General features: G+C 49.4%; 1 protein-coding gene across 1 annotated transcript in view; it reads left to right on the top strand.

Annotated features, from left to right (window-relative positions):
- Window positions 1-1,426: 1,426 nt before the first annotated feature.
- SDC2 (syndecan 2) overlaps window positions 1,427-14,747 on the top strand; it is a 61,161-nt gene continuing 47,840 nt past the window's right edge. Inside the window, exon 1 of the mRNA XM_082499564.1 lies at window positions 1,427-1,782. Coding sequence (XP_082355690.1) covers window positions 1,723-1,782 — 60 coding nt within the window. The 5' untranslated portion in view covers window positions 1,427-1,722. The remainder of the gene's footprint in view (window positions 1,783-14,747) is intronic.

Raw genomic sequence — 14,747 nt, forward strand, 5'->3', positions numbered from 1 at the left:
ACTGGGTTGCGCGCAGCGTGAGCATTCCAGGCACGGCCACCTACCCCTCCGGGGACAAGGGTCCTGCCGCTGCCCAGCACAGTGCCAGCCCCTGCACCCGCACTGCACTGGGATCTCCAGGGGTGCGTGTTTTCCTGGGAGAGGCTGGGAACGTGATGAGTGGGGTGAGAGATTGCTTGTGCCAAATTAGCTTTATTCTATGTTCTTACATGGCATTGCTGTTTTGATAGGAAGGCAACCAGAGCGGGAACCGAAGGTGGCTGGGATCTCATCACCACCCTTCGGCCAAAGCATTCCGCAGAGCACAGTGCAGGCAAGGCAAAAGCTGTGGAAAAACATCTGTGGGGAATCTCCTTGGGCTTTTCTTGCCCCCTCCAGGGCCGGGGTCTACTAAGAGGGATAGGTTTTGCTAAAGCAAAAGAGACCATTACAGTCCTTGTGACCATTTGACTCAGGCTATAAAACGCTGCCTGCAGCCTTCGGAATTAAATTACAAGTGGTAGTTTCTAAGCGAGACGGATACTTTTTGCTTTCTTGGTTATTGCTCCTTTCCCATGTCCAATGACTGATGTAATATATGGACACGTTCAGCGGTGGAAATGTGCTGGCATAGGCAAGTGGATGGGGCTGAGGCTCCTAAACTCTGCAACACCACCATTTTCCCCAGTTGAGAAATACCGTGGACTAGTCATAGCAAGACTTCTTGTTTTGGCTTCTGGAGCGTGCATTCTTGGGGCTGTCAATTCCTGCAATATTTATTTTGAAGACATAGCTGCTGGATCCGCTGCTGGATCCACGCAACTAGGTGCAAATCTCAGCCCTCTCTTGCTTGCCACCCCCTCACCCCTAAAAGTTTCTTGTCTTCTTGTTGCGGGAGGAAAGTCCAAGAAATCGAAAGCCAATCGGGGATCCAAAACGGGCTGATATCCCCCTCTCCCCGTGATTTTTAACCCCTCCGTCCTGTTTTTTCCGACACCCGACGCCGCCGCACAGGCTAACGGGGGCGGGCGGCGGGGAGCAGCGATGCGCGGTCGGGCGGCAGAGAGCGAAAAAACACGCGGCGGCCGCCAAATTTCCCGTGGAAAGGGGGAACCTCTCCACGTCCCCGCTTCTACACCGGGGCCGGTCCTCGCTCTCGCTCGGTCGGCCCGCGGCGCTGCTCATGTTTTCCATTGCGGGGGGGGAAGGACGAGAGAGGGGAGACCGGGGCGGAGGAGGAGGAGGATGAGGAGGAGGGCGGTGTGTGTATGTGTGTGTGTGGGGGGGGTGAAAGTTGGTTGAATTTGCGAGGGGCGAGAGCCGGCGGCGGCGGCGCGCCGCCTCCTTCCACTGGCTGGGGGAGCTGCCAATCTGTGTTGTAATCCTGCAGGAATTTCTGCGGGGTTTAACTGGGAGCCGCGCCGCCGCCGCCGCACACTCGGGGCGGAGGGAGGGAGGGAGGGCGGGAGGGCGGCGGAGCGCGGTAGCGTGTAGCTTTTGCAGCCCGGGCGCCCCAGCGCCGCGCAAAGCACCGGGCCCGCCGGGCAGCGCCGGAGCGGAGCGCGGAGAGGAGCGGAGCGCGGAGAGGAGCGGAAGGAGCGCGGCGGGCCGGAGGGCGCCCGCGGCCCTGCTCCGTGCCCCCCCTCCGCCCCCCTTCTTCACCGGGGCGCCGCCGCCGCCCCGGTTTCTTCTTTGTGCCCGGCCCCAGGCGGCCGCCGCCGCCGCGCCGGCTCCGCGGGAATAATGCGGGGCGTGTGGCTAGCGCTCACCGTCAGCTTCGTGGCCTGCGCCTCCGGGCAGCCGGTGAGTACCGGGGGTTACGGGGGTGGTGGTGGGGGGAGGACACGGGACAGGACGGGGGGGCGGCCGCCGCTCCGCATCGCTGCCCACCGGGGCAGCGGGCTGGTTCGCCGGGGCATCTGTTGATAGCTGAGCGCTCTGCAAGCAGCAAACATCCCCTCCCAAAAAAAAAGAGACACCCACCCTACCCCCCCCCCGCCAAAAAAAAAAAAAAAAAAAGCCCACGAAGCCAAGCGGAGCACCCTGCCGCCCTCCAGCGAGCCTCATCCGAAGTTTGCCGCGACGACCCCCAGCCGCCTGCCGGTCCCGGACCGCCCCCCCCCGCCCTCCGGTGCCTCTTTCCCTGCCGTCCCGGAGCGATGCGGGGCGGGGAGGGGTGTGTGTGTGCTGCCCGGCGGCCGTGGCGTTGTGTCCGGGAGCCTCCGGGGCCGCTGCGTCCCGCGGGGCTTTGTGCCCGTCCCGGCCCCGCCGCCGGGCCCGCACCGTCTCCGAGCGGCCGCCCGCCGTAAACGCCGCCTCCCCCCCGGGCTCCGCGGGCGGTGATCAACCCTCCCCGGCCGGTTGCTAAAAAAAAGAAGGAAAAAAAAATAATAAAAAAGCTGTAACTAGCTTTGGCTGGGCGGCTCAGGACGCCTCACAAACCTGCGGGTGCGCCGCGCTGCTGCGCCTCTCCTTGCGCGGGTGCGCAGCGCTGCGCGCCTGTCCCGGTGGCGGCTCCGCTGAGCCCGAGCCTGGCGCCGGCCCCGGCAGCCCTTCCCCTGCGGGGCTGCTGCGGGATGCTCGGGATAATGCCGCTGTTTACACTTTTTTTTTTTTTTTTTTTTTTTTTTTTTTCCCCCGAGCCACAACCGGGGACCTCCGTTTAATGCAATTAAGTGGGTTGCCGGGATTTGTACCTCTGGAAAAGCCACTCTCCGGCGAAGCGCTCCCACTCCTCCGCGGCGCGGGGCTGGTGAAAGCCGGCCAGAAGGTCTTGGTCTTTTCCATCGGTGGATCTGGGATTGTCTTGAGGGAAGGGAACAGGCAAATGACACGGCTGCAGCGTTTGGGCAAATATTAGGAAATAATAAATTGAGGTTTCAGTATGAAATTAAAAAACCCTGACAATTTAATCCAATTAAAATGAGCTGCTCCGCTGAACTAAATAATGTCACTAGCTTGGGTTAACTTTTGAAGTTGTCTAGCTGTTGCGCAAATTAGCCCAGGCGAAGCCTTCGTAAAATCTGGCTCATCATTAGGGATTTCTAAGGATACAATTGCAAAACGCTTTTCTTAAGGACTAATTAAAAAAGGGCTGCGTAGAACACTGACTCCTGTTTCCGCTAAGTATAACTGCACTGCAGAAACACCCTGGCTAATGAGCTACAATATACTTTAATTTTATAGAAATGCTGTTATTATGAAGTTCTCTGATGGTGCACTAACTATTAAACTGCCACAGTAATTAGTAAAGTATTAAGTTTTATGGCTTTTTGCCTTAGGACAAAGGCGCTGGGGCCGCGAGAGGCGGGTTGTCGGGGCATACCGGGGCAGCGGGGTTTGGGGGGCAGGGGGAGAGCGAGGCGGGGGGAGCCTGCCTGGCCCCGCTGCAGCGCCCTCGCCGCTGCCAGAAAGTTGTGGAGAGACTGGAAAAGTAAAGGCAGGGTGGATTTTTTTCCTTTTCTTTTCCCCCCCGCCTCCTTTTTTTTTTTTTTTTTTTTTTCCACTCACTGTGCAGCACCTACATGGTCCCTTAAGGTAGGATTCTGTAGACCGGTCTCTGGGAAAAGGCAGATGCCAAATCTGTTGTCTCTGCAGAAGGCTGTCCTGGTCATAAGAGGAATTTTATGTGGGTGCTTAAAACCTGCTGGCTCTCTGGGGCACTGTCAAGTGGTTTTAGCTCTAAATTTCTTTTCCTTTCTTTGATTCTGCGATTATTATTATCTAGGCAAAGCTGTAAGGTAAAAATCTAATTTCTGATGAAGTAAGTTATCCAGGAGGGTGTTTTTGAGCAGGGGAAGGGAAGGCAGCGGGAGATTTTGTTTCCTAAAGCGGTGAGTTCCTTGTGTTCGCTTCACATAACCAACAAACGTCTTCATTGGGGTGGGCCAAGTAGATGTCAGAGCCGTGTTAAAAATGTCCTTGAACTGCGACCTGCCTGGGAACCTGGGAGCGGTGTGTCCGTGCTGGGTGCGTGCTTTGTGTGCCCTGACGTGGGCTGTCGCGCGGCAGATGCGTTCCGCCGCGCTGCGCCAGCTCCCCTGGGGGAGCAGCCGTTTGGGGACACAATGGGGGCAAAGAGGGTGAGGGGGAGCCCGACCTGTTCATGCCAACCTCTGCATGATGGCAAGCATCACCCACATCAAAGCTGGTGGATCACAGCCAGGGCTTGTGGGGTGGTTTACTGCCATCAGCGCAGTGCACGGTGAGATGCCAGATTAGAGTGGGGTCCGGTAACCCCGGCAGGCTTGGAAGGATGTGCGAGGGGGGTTCACCCAGGCTTGGCTGGATGGCAAAAAATGTGCTTTTTAGGAGTCTTCAAGGTTTCCTGGTTTGCTTTTAGGAGAGGGAAAGAGAGCGCATGAAACCGCTGGAAAGAAAAGGCAAACTCTGCGAGTGAGAGGCCTGATGTGCCTTTTAAAAGGCTGTGTCCGGTCCTGATGATAGCGGGAGTCGGCTCTCACTGATTTTAATAGCACCAGAGAGCAATGCCAAGTATCCAGCTGTAGTTGTCAGCTCCCATTCGGAAGAGGCTGATAAACCTTTCCGTTTCGTCCTGCTTCGCAGCAGTGGGACGAGTGGTTTTCCAGAGCTGGTGCGATGGTCTCATCCTCTCTGCAAGCCCAAGCGCGCGTCGGGAAGCTTTGCTGGCTGGCAGGTTGTGCTGCACGCCGCCGCGTCCCACTGCCGCTTTCCTAATGGAAGGTTAGTGGTGGCTCTCCTCTTCCTCGGTAAGGTTTCTTGAATCTGGAGACTTCGCTTCACGTCAGCAACGCGTGTGGGGTTGGTTTTTAGGCTTTCGGTAAAAGAGAGCACTGGGGCATCAACATCAACTGGGTGGTCTTTCTGTTTCTTCTGTAAGCATCTGAGCACTGATTTGTTGGCATAAATGTTACTGAAAGATGATACAGTGATGATATTTGGTATGTTTTTCAGAAATATTTAGTATTTCAGAAGCAGGATGCTATAATTTTCCTACATTTGTTTCTAATGGTTACTTTGCTTTTGGAATTTGGAAAATTAATAGTGTGTTGGAGAGGAGGAATGTTGGGTTTTTTGAAAAATGCAGCTAGACTTTGGAGATAGTAATTAGAGGAGAAGAGAGACGAAGGGCTGAAGAGATAGGTGGCGTCTCAGTTTTATATGTCGTGTGTGCCTCTCTTAAGCATGTTAAATCTGCATTGCCAAGTAAATTCCAAAGAAAGGTAGGGATTTTTCTAGTCTTGATTTATTTCCACCCTTCCCCAACTCACGTGAGCTTTTCCTTCTCACTGTAGAATGAATAAATATCCGTCCATTGCTTTTTGTGGTTTGGCAGCGCCTGGAATCAGCCAGCAGCATCTGCCATGGCTGCTCCCCTTGCTCTGGCTGAACATCTGGGTGCTCCCATCCAACAGCTGCTTGCACTGGAAATTCGGGGGAGCTCTGGGTTTTGCCATCAGCTTTGGGTATTACAATTCTGGTGCTGCAATGAAGCCGCCCCTTATCTGGATGTTCTCAGGAGCCACTTTCTGGGAATAGGTTTCCCTCCCAGGTTTGCTTATCTTTTAAGAATTAAAGAACAGATGATTCTTGACCCGAGATCAAACACTGAAGCAGTTTCTCTTTTTAATATCTTAGCCCCGAGGTCTGCATTGGAACTGACTTAATATTCAGGCCTAAAGTGCAGAGATGTTTTCTCTGCATTTTTTTCTAGATCCTTATCGAGGAAGTAGATGAGAGCCTCGTCTTCAGGAACAAGTCGGGACAAATATCTCGGGGTTTGAAGTCGGGTACTGGGATTGTGGTTCTTGGGCAGATGATACCTCTGTGGTAGGTTTGAGGCAATCGCTGCAGCTGATGGGATGAAGATGGTGGACTGTGGAGAATGAGCTGTAAGCCTTGGGTTTGTTTGAAGTTTTGATGGATCTAAGACTCTGTGGTCCTAATCTTAAATGTAATCTCAGGATGACCAGATCAAGGCCTAATTTCTTGACTAGCAGAGGTCAAAGCCTAATTTCTTGGCTAGCAGAGGTGCGAGTTATGAAAAGCCCCACCTCAAACACACAGCTATGATCTAAAGCCTCCAGAGGGGATGGTGGAGAGCTACCTGCCGTCCTTGGTGGGGATCATGGCGTCTTGGCAGGGAATCCTGAGCCTGGAGGAGGGCTCGTTCCTCCCTGCAGCAGCAGCGCTCCCTGCGGAGCAGCCGGCCGTTTGCAGAGCTCTCCGTTTGCCCTGCTCTTTACGGCCAATTGTCTTTATAAAGCGTCAGGCAGAGGCATATGGATGGCATTTATTAATTACATTATCTCACCAAATTGACTTTTGCCGTTGACCAGTTTAAACATTTTCCTTATGGCAAAGAATTACAGGCTTTAGTGAGGCTCAGTGGCTGAACAAAGGGCTGTTGTCTAGTTACGGAAAAGTACTCTTTTGTCTTCTCATGAATTTTGACTGACTATGATTTTTAACAGAAATGTTGTGTTTGAGCCTGGCAAGCTTGTTTGAGGCCCTGTGTAAGACCCTACTTGAATGTAAGTCATAAAGATGCCCTCTGTGCTGCGGCATGCGAGAGAGGATGCACGAGTCGCGAGCAAGCAATTTGGTCCACGTTCAAGTTGCTTTGCTCCCCGTGTTGTAGCAAGGATGAGAGAATTCCTTTAGGCTGTTCTGCGAACAGCTTGTTGTTTGGTTATCTTTGGTTCACGCTTACAAGACGATAATAAACTGCTATCTGTAATCTTTTGGGGACTATTAATTTATTCATAGGTTACATGGCAGTATTCAGTGATTTGGGAACAAGATTTCTCTTGCTCACATTGAAGTATAATTTGCAGTCTCTCGAGTAAAGACTGCATTAGTGTTTGACCCTGTAATAATGACAGTTCTCTGTATGTATGTTGTTTGCTTGATTAGCTCAGCCCTGAGGGATGCTTTCAAAAGCATATTAGATATTTAGGCAGAAATACAAAATACGTGTAATCCTCAAAAGTACTGGAAAACTGATTGCAGTAGGAGCGTTTAACAACAGTTTGCAACAAGTACTTTTGCGGTGCACGGATGATTTTTGTTGATGTCTCAAGTAGGGGGTTCAGTTAAAGTGAAATAATGACTAATAGGGTGGTGATGAATCTGCAGAGCTTGGCCTTGGCTGTAGATAGGCTATTACGTGTCACGTAAGCTTAACTAACGCCCGAGCTGGACGCTCCATCTGAAATCACTATTTTTAGTTTATGTATAAACAACTTCTTCAGAAATCTCCCTTCAGAGCTAAATTGTTTTGTTCCAAAGGTGAATTGATTTGGGAAAGTTCAAATAAAAACCTGTTCGGCTGTGTTTGAGTTGTGAGCGTGAAGATAAATACATACTTTGTACTCATATTAAAGGTGAGGAGACAAAGGGACTTGCAGAAGGTCAAAGAGCCTGTGGTACATGCAGGAACTGAATCAAAATGTTCAGAAACCAGCATTATGATTAACAACCAGAATGTATTGTCTGTATTTAAATATTATGTTGTCAGAGATGTGTTGTTCCTGCTTGATTAACCATAATAAAGCTTAATTTTCTCTAGAGGTGCTTCCACACTAATGGAGGTCACTTGTCACCTTTCAGTTCAGTGTGAAGTGGCCTATCCTTATTCTTTGAAGTGTATTACAGAAGTGTAACTCTAATGGTCTCGCAGAGCTGTAGAAAACAGTGCTGCTAAAGCAATACAGGCTGGGACGTGCAGTACTTCTTGGGGAGCAGCTGGGTGCGTGATTGGTGTGGCCTCAAGACGAAGGATGTTCTGAGAGAAGAAAAAATGTTATGTGCTTGCTGCCACATGAATGAATAACCCAACTGGGTCTTCCATCTCTTCTGCCTTCCCCAGGACCCTCTTAGGTACGTCTGCTCGTGTGCTTCCACTAGTTGTACAAACAGAAGTAAGGTTTCCTCTTTCTCGGGGCTGAGCTGTGTTAATTCCAGCTGTGGTGGCTCTGCAGTGCCTGCAGGAACAGCTGGCTGGACGCAGCAGCTGGAGGGCACAGCTGTGACCACCCAGGCCCGATCTCTTTTGGCTTTAAGAGCTGAGTCTTGTTTGCTTTTTGGACGGGGATCTGCAGGGGAAGGCGAAAAATGGGTTTGCATACACGGCGGATCTCCCAGGCTGCGGAGAGGAGGCCTGTCCAGGAGACAGGCTCTTCCTTCGCTCCGTTGTTTGTCTGTCCTCGCTCTGGATGTGGAGATGCCAGAATCGGTGCGTCACTTAAACTGATTACCAGGTGAAAGCCTCCACAAAGCCTTTTCTTTTGAATCCCTTTCAAGTGTTGTGCAGTTCCGCGTGCAAATGTGCAGGCGCAGAGGTGTGACATTGATGGTGCTCTTATTTAAAGTGGAAACCTGCAAGGGAAGCAAAGCGGAAAGGTGAAACTAATTCAAAGTAATGGAAATGCACCGTCATTGGGACATCCGAAAATCGAGCTTCTGTTGAATATAAATTTGTGACATTGCATAAATAAAAATAGGTATGGCTTAGCTCTATAAATAATAATAGCGTATAATTCCTGCAGCAGGGATGTGCATAAAATAACATTGCTGAGAAGCAAGATTCTGAGTTTTCTGTGGAAGGAGGGTTGCAGAACAACCAGGTCCTGTCCTGGCCGTGGGACTGCGCCTCCTCCCAGGCAGGAGCTCAGGGGCGCTCGGTGCTTACCACTGGTGGCAGTGCGAGCAGTGAATGGAAGTGTGTGTGCAGCGAGGAGGAGCATCCCTGAACAGGGTGTGTGAGATTTGGTTATGTTAGTAACTGGCTTGCGTAAGTCTCACTGTAAGAAGGTGAGAAGTTCTCAAGAACTGCTGTGGCAGCATACAATGTTAGAAGATTAATGCTTTAGGGTCATTAGGGACTTAAGCATCTGTAGCATGTGGAACTGACAAATCCCTTTCTCCATGGTAGAACAAGAGACGACTACTCCTGGAGGTAGATAGGAAAAGTTACTCAAATGCCATGAATATCTTCTAAATTCTTGTCTTTGGTGGAGTTGCTTAGAATTTTCCAGTCATGTGCTCTTTGATTGTTTCTCATCTGTGAAGGCAGATTTTTTTTGAATGTTAACATCTAAAATGTCATGAAATGAAACTTCTTGGAGTACATTTGAAATTACGTGTTCCTAGAGACTGTGTTCCACAGAGCATTCAGCACTAAGCTCTCTGCAGCGCTTGCAGTTCTAGCTTGGAAGGTCTTTGAAACTTTGTGTGTGTGTGTGTGTGTGTGTATTTTATAGAGATCTTTATTCTACATAGATCTCTGCTTTACATATATTTTTATTTTATATATTTTTGTGTGTGTATCTTTTATGAAAGGAAGTGTATCTTCCACGGGTCAGGAAAAGAAGTGCCCCGCAGAACGTGAGGAGGACTCCCAGTTAAATAAACAGAACAAAATTGCTCTCAAAATTGTCTTAATTCTCCTGGCCTGAGTTAGGATAGGAAGAGCAGCTTCTCTGACCTTACTTACTAGGAAAAAAAGCCTTTAAAACAGAAGTTGGTCTTTACAAATCGTTTTCCTCTTGTTTCTCCACTTGTGATTTAATAGAACAATTTCATAAGTTTTCCTCCATAAGTATGGTTTGATCCTCCGTAGCTCCCCCAGCTGCTTTTGGTTTGATTCTCCAGCACAGCCTTCCCTCTGCCTTCAAAGCCCCATGTTTGTCACTGTGAAATGTGAATGACCCGGAAAAATAATGTTCTAAAGAGAAAAACTGGGAATAATGGTTAGCAGAGGTCTGGACCAGACCAGGTTGGGCTGGGAGATGACACCAGAACTGCTGTGGCCCATACGGACTCCTGGCTTAGCTGAAATTGCCTGTCCGTGTTGAAACTTGGGCCGATTGAATTTGTCTTTTGACCAAATAGCTTTGGTGAACGCGTCTGTCTGCTGCATGAAAACATGGCAGAGGCCTCCAGAAGTTTCCAGAGAGTTTGGCAGTGAGCTGGAGGTGGGTGAGGAAGCCCTGTGGCAAACCACGAGATAGCATCTGCTCTTCTGGTAGGAGCTGTGGTCCTCCCTGCAGAGCAGCATAGAGCATCCGTGGGGCTGCAGAGGGGAGGGATGACGTGAGGGCACCGAAGGAGCCGCAACTCTGAAAACTGACTATAAAAACGGTATGTTGTTACCATTTGACAGCCGTATCTCCAACAAATTGAATAACGGTTGGAAACCTCATTGCGGCTTAATGGCCTGGCTGTGCAGGGTTTGGGGGGTGAGGAAAGTACGTACCATGGCCACCTATTAAAAACAGACTTACCTACCTAAAGTGCGCTGGTACAATAGTTATGGGAGGAGACGGGATGTTAAAGCTGAGTATGACTGGCTGTGTCTCCAGTCGTGTTGGGTGTCAGAAATGCTTTTCTCCCTGGTGGCATTTAGCCCGAGCAGCCATGCCCAGCTGAAGAGCAGGGCTGTGTTCTGCAAGGGGGGGATCTCAGTGCCTCCGCTGGGGCTCAGGCTCAGTAATAAATAGCCTTCCTGCTGGGGTGGGGAGGCAGAGGTGTGCCCGTGCCACTGTGCTGGGGCTCACCGGATGGAGGGAACGTCTGAGGGCCTGCTCACACGGGAGCGTCGGGCCTAAAATGGCTTGAGACAGTGCTCTTAATAGTATTGCTGTGCTGCAAGTGCCACTTCTTGTCTGTTTTGTAACTGTAGGGCATTAGAAAGGGGAAATGACCTTTCTTTCCTTTTGTTCCTGTTCTTACTGCGATTCAAATCCTGAAAAGCTTATTCTACCCTTGGCTGGTTTGGGGGTTTGTGCTTTCACTAATGCTGCTTTCTTAACCGTGTCCCTCCCACTTAACCAAGAGCTGGTCGGTTGGTATCTTAATTTAAGTCTCTTCTGGTGGACACCTGTAATTGGTCTTCTGCCTGGTGGCATAAGTTGTCATATACCAGAAGCCAGATAACATGTGCCTATCAGTTTATTTTTTGTTTTTCTGACCTTCTCTATATGCACTGGAAGAATTAGGCAGCTTTGTGTTATGACAGAAAAAATCTTAGTTTGGGAAAAATTGTGGTGCTTCTATAACATACGGATAGGAGTCTCTGTGATAGTTTTTCACCGTGTTACTTCTTGCTGTTTCACATAACATCTGAGGACCTTACCTCCACTGGTTTAAATGTGTAAAGGTATTTGACTTGAGGAACCTGAGGAAGACTGAGGAGAAAACTTCTTCTGGCAGATGCTGTCAGTCTCAAAAAAATTTGGTAGGATCCCTCGTCATGAAGCCTGTGGCCGTACAGACGGTGAGAGCTGGCACGGTTCCGGTGTAGTAGAGCAGCTCACATGGCATTTCTGTGTTTGTGATCAGAGATGAAGGGGTCCTAAGGGAGGATTAGCAAGAGTATTTTTTTGGAATTTCTCTGTGACTTCCTAGAGATGCACAGAAAAGACCAATCTCTCTCTCTCTTGCTCGTTATTTAATTCAGCCAACCTAATTGGAAAACCTCGTTAGCGCAGTCTCTGGCAGCTAGCTGTAGCAGCTGTGCAATTACTAGTGTCACCTGACGGGAGAGCAAAACAAGGAGTGGTAGGAAACTGGAGGTGGATGTTTCTGTGTATCTTAACAACCCTCCCAACAGCCGAGCTTGCTGGAGTGAACTCAGCTGTGAATTTTAAGAGCTTAAAAAAAAAAAAAAAGTCTGAGTTTTTAAAGACTTAAAATTCTGAATGCCTCAATTTTCTTACTGGCAGTCTTGTTACAGTGTTAAGCTCCACAAAAGGATCCAGAGTTATTATTTTGGCTATGTAACCCCCTCTTACTCCTTAAAGCATTCAGTTTTGGGGGTTGGGCATTGTTGTAGTAATTTACAGATTAATTTATTAATGAAATTTTACACAAACGTGACTGGATGTGGGGGCTGATGGGCTTCATTGGCCATTGCTCGAGGTGTGGGCAGTCAAGCTGTGCGGGGAAGAGGTGTATAATTAACTGCTTTATATATCTGGGAACACTGCTTTGGCCTTTGCCCTTCCAGCTTGGCTGCTGGAGTGTGCTTTATTTGGGGATATCCCTGAAGCCCATTAAGAGCAGGAGGTGGCGTGGTGGAGAGCATCAGCCCTGGGGCTGACCGTGCTCCAGCAGGGCAGGAGGTGACGGAGCCGGTGGCAGTGATGCTGCCTGGGCGCACGGTTCAGGGATGTACATAGGCACCAGAGGGCAGAGACAGGTCTACATTTGAATTGCCAGCTGGGCACTTTCCAGCCTCACATGATTAATTACCGTGATGCTAATGTCATTTAGCCATACGTGTATATTCAGGGAGCGTTTAGTTAAGAGTATGTGTGGGGCAAGCCATAATTTCCCAATCTGTGCAGAGTTAGGTGATCGTCATATTTGAAATGTGTGACCGTTGGTTAAAAAGGATGGGTTTTGGAAGGGCTATTAACCGAGTGGCATATGTCAGGGACTGGAAAATGTAGGCTATTTATAATTATCCACAGGTGGAGAGGGAGGCAGCAATGCACAGTACTAGTAATAATTATCAGCAGTATAGAAGTTCATCTCTTAAGCCGTTGGGTCTAATGCACTAAAAAGTATTTGATCTGAAGTCTGGCACAGCCTTCAAATGGAGCTGTTCAAAGGCGTCCTGACCTAATTTTGCTGCGGAAGTGTGCGAGCCTTCCTCATTCCCCTAATTTCTTGCAGAAGGTTTCAATGATAAAGCCTTCATCCCCTACACGTGCATATATTTTACCGCAGAGCATTTGAATAAAAGCAGCCATTACAAGCCAGGTGGTAAATATAGCATGCAGCTTAACAGAAATGACCTTCAATTAAGCGGAGGCAGCCCCTTCTCCTGTGCTTTGCAGTTGTCAATTAGCTTTCCTTAAGACTTTTTTTTTTTATTCACTGGGTCTTTTTGTGACTAATTTCAAAGCCTGAAGTGCAGTGCTGGCTCTAAGTGTACGAGTAAAGACTTCGTGTTACACTGAACTCCAATTTCAGTGAGTATCTCAAAAATGTGAAGTAGCTTATAAATAAATTTGCTTTCTTTTCCGGGGAAATAAATCATTACATTAGAAAACATTGTCCACAGAGCTATGTAAATTTATCAGTTAAAGCATATAGTCTAATTGCTTTGACTTTCCTTTGGCTAAATCAAAGCAGATGTAACGATATTATGTCTTAATGGGCTTTTGTCTTCAAAAGAAAATGGGGAAGAAAGCAGTCTGTTTTTCAGCAGCGGTAGGATAGAGCGTGCTGCAGGGATGGGGAGTGCTCCGTGTTACTGTCTGTGTAGGTGTAGGCTGTTTTTATCAGAAGATAAAAACAAACAAAGCAACCTGAACTGAAGGCTTTTAAATTCTGTCTAGCCTGTCACTTGTACATTTTCTCATGCCATTATCACTACAGTGGTGGTGTAAGACTACTGGTTTCCTACCAGAAATGTTGCTTTTTGTTAAGCGTGGTTTTTTTTGACTTGCGCTAATGGTATTTCTGAGCAATACCGTGCAGTACATAGTAACTATAGTGCACTTAATTGTAATTTGGATCTTAAGTTCTTTATTTGCTTTTTTTCTCTCCCATCTCTTGTGCTTCCAACCTCATTAGGCTGATTTTTTTTTTTTAATTTTATTTTTTCCCCCCCTTCCCTGCTGCTTTTGTGCTGTCAGGCAAGCCAGGTGGCTGTTAGCATTGGCACCGCTTGTCAGTCTCACGTTGCAAGTACAAGATCCAAGAGCAGAAGAAAAGGTAGATGAAAGTGTGGGCCTGCGCTGGTCCTTTGCCCACCCTCCGGAATCCTTCTGCTCGCTCAGCTCGCGGCGGTGGGAAGGGGGGAGTGGGGAGGGGACGACTGGGAGTGACCCAAGTACTGGCAGAGCTCTTGGCAGGGAGGGGATGTTGGTCTGCTGGCGCGTCCTGGCCAGACCGTAATTCAGGGAAAAACCTGGAGGTGACTGGTCTGGGGTGGAAAAGAATCCCAGGATCAGGAGTACTAGCTCATCAGCTGGGTCTGTTTGACAGCGCTGGAGCACGCGAACGAAGCGTTTCAGCAGACGTGGATGATTTGAGCACCGCATCCCTCATCCCCTTTGGTTTTCAGAAAGTGAGTGTGCGGAGCCAAACTTTGCAGCTCGGCATTCCTCTCTGCTCTTCAGGTTTTCTTGGAAGCCTTTGTATGCTCCTCGCAGCCTGGGGAAGGATGGGAACGGTGGGTGCAAGGTCCTGATGAAGCCGGTGCTCCTCCTCTGTCCTACAGCATCACTTCAAAACTTATTAGTGTGCAAATCACCATTTGACTGTTTAAGTGATCAGTAACTGTGCTGGCTCAAACGGAGGGGGAGCCGGCTGAAGTTCGGATTAGTTGGAGAACTATCAGGTTACTGAGGGCACTGTAATCAAGGTGACAGCTGCTTTCCTTATGCTATACTGAAACAAAATATCCCAAACCCTTCGGCAGAGCCTTACCCAAATACGTTAACCTCAGTGCTTTTACTCTTTCCACAAGTTGGTGGAATACTTAGCACTGTTGGCTAATGAAACGTTGGAGTGCTAAATCTCTTTCCATGGATACCGGAGGGGAAAATGTTGAGTATTGGCTACCCCGAGAGGACGGGCGTAGGTTCTCCAGGCAGGCAGGCGATGCGGGGAGGGCAGCGGTTTCTGCCCGGGGGTGCTGGTGCTGGTGCTGGGTGGGGAGAAGAGGAAGGGTGGGCTCCCGCACGCCCAGCGGGATTATCGGTGGCTCAGCAGCTGCCGTCTGGGTACTCGCTTCTCCGTGCCCTGCACGGCCGGCACCCTGTTAGCAC

Source organism: Vanellus vanellus (genome assembly GCF_965231255.1).
Source record: "Vanellus vanellus genome assembly, chromosome: 2".
Lineage (NCBI taxonomy): Eukaryota > Metazoa > Chordata > Aves > Charadriiformes > Charadriidae > Vanellus > Vanellus vanellus.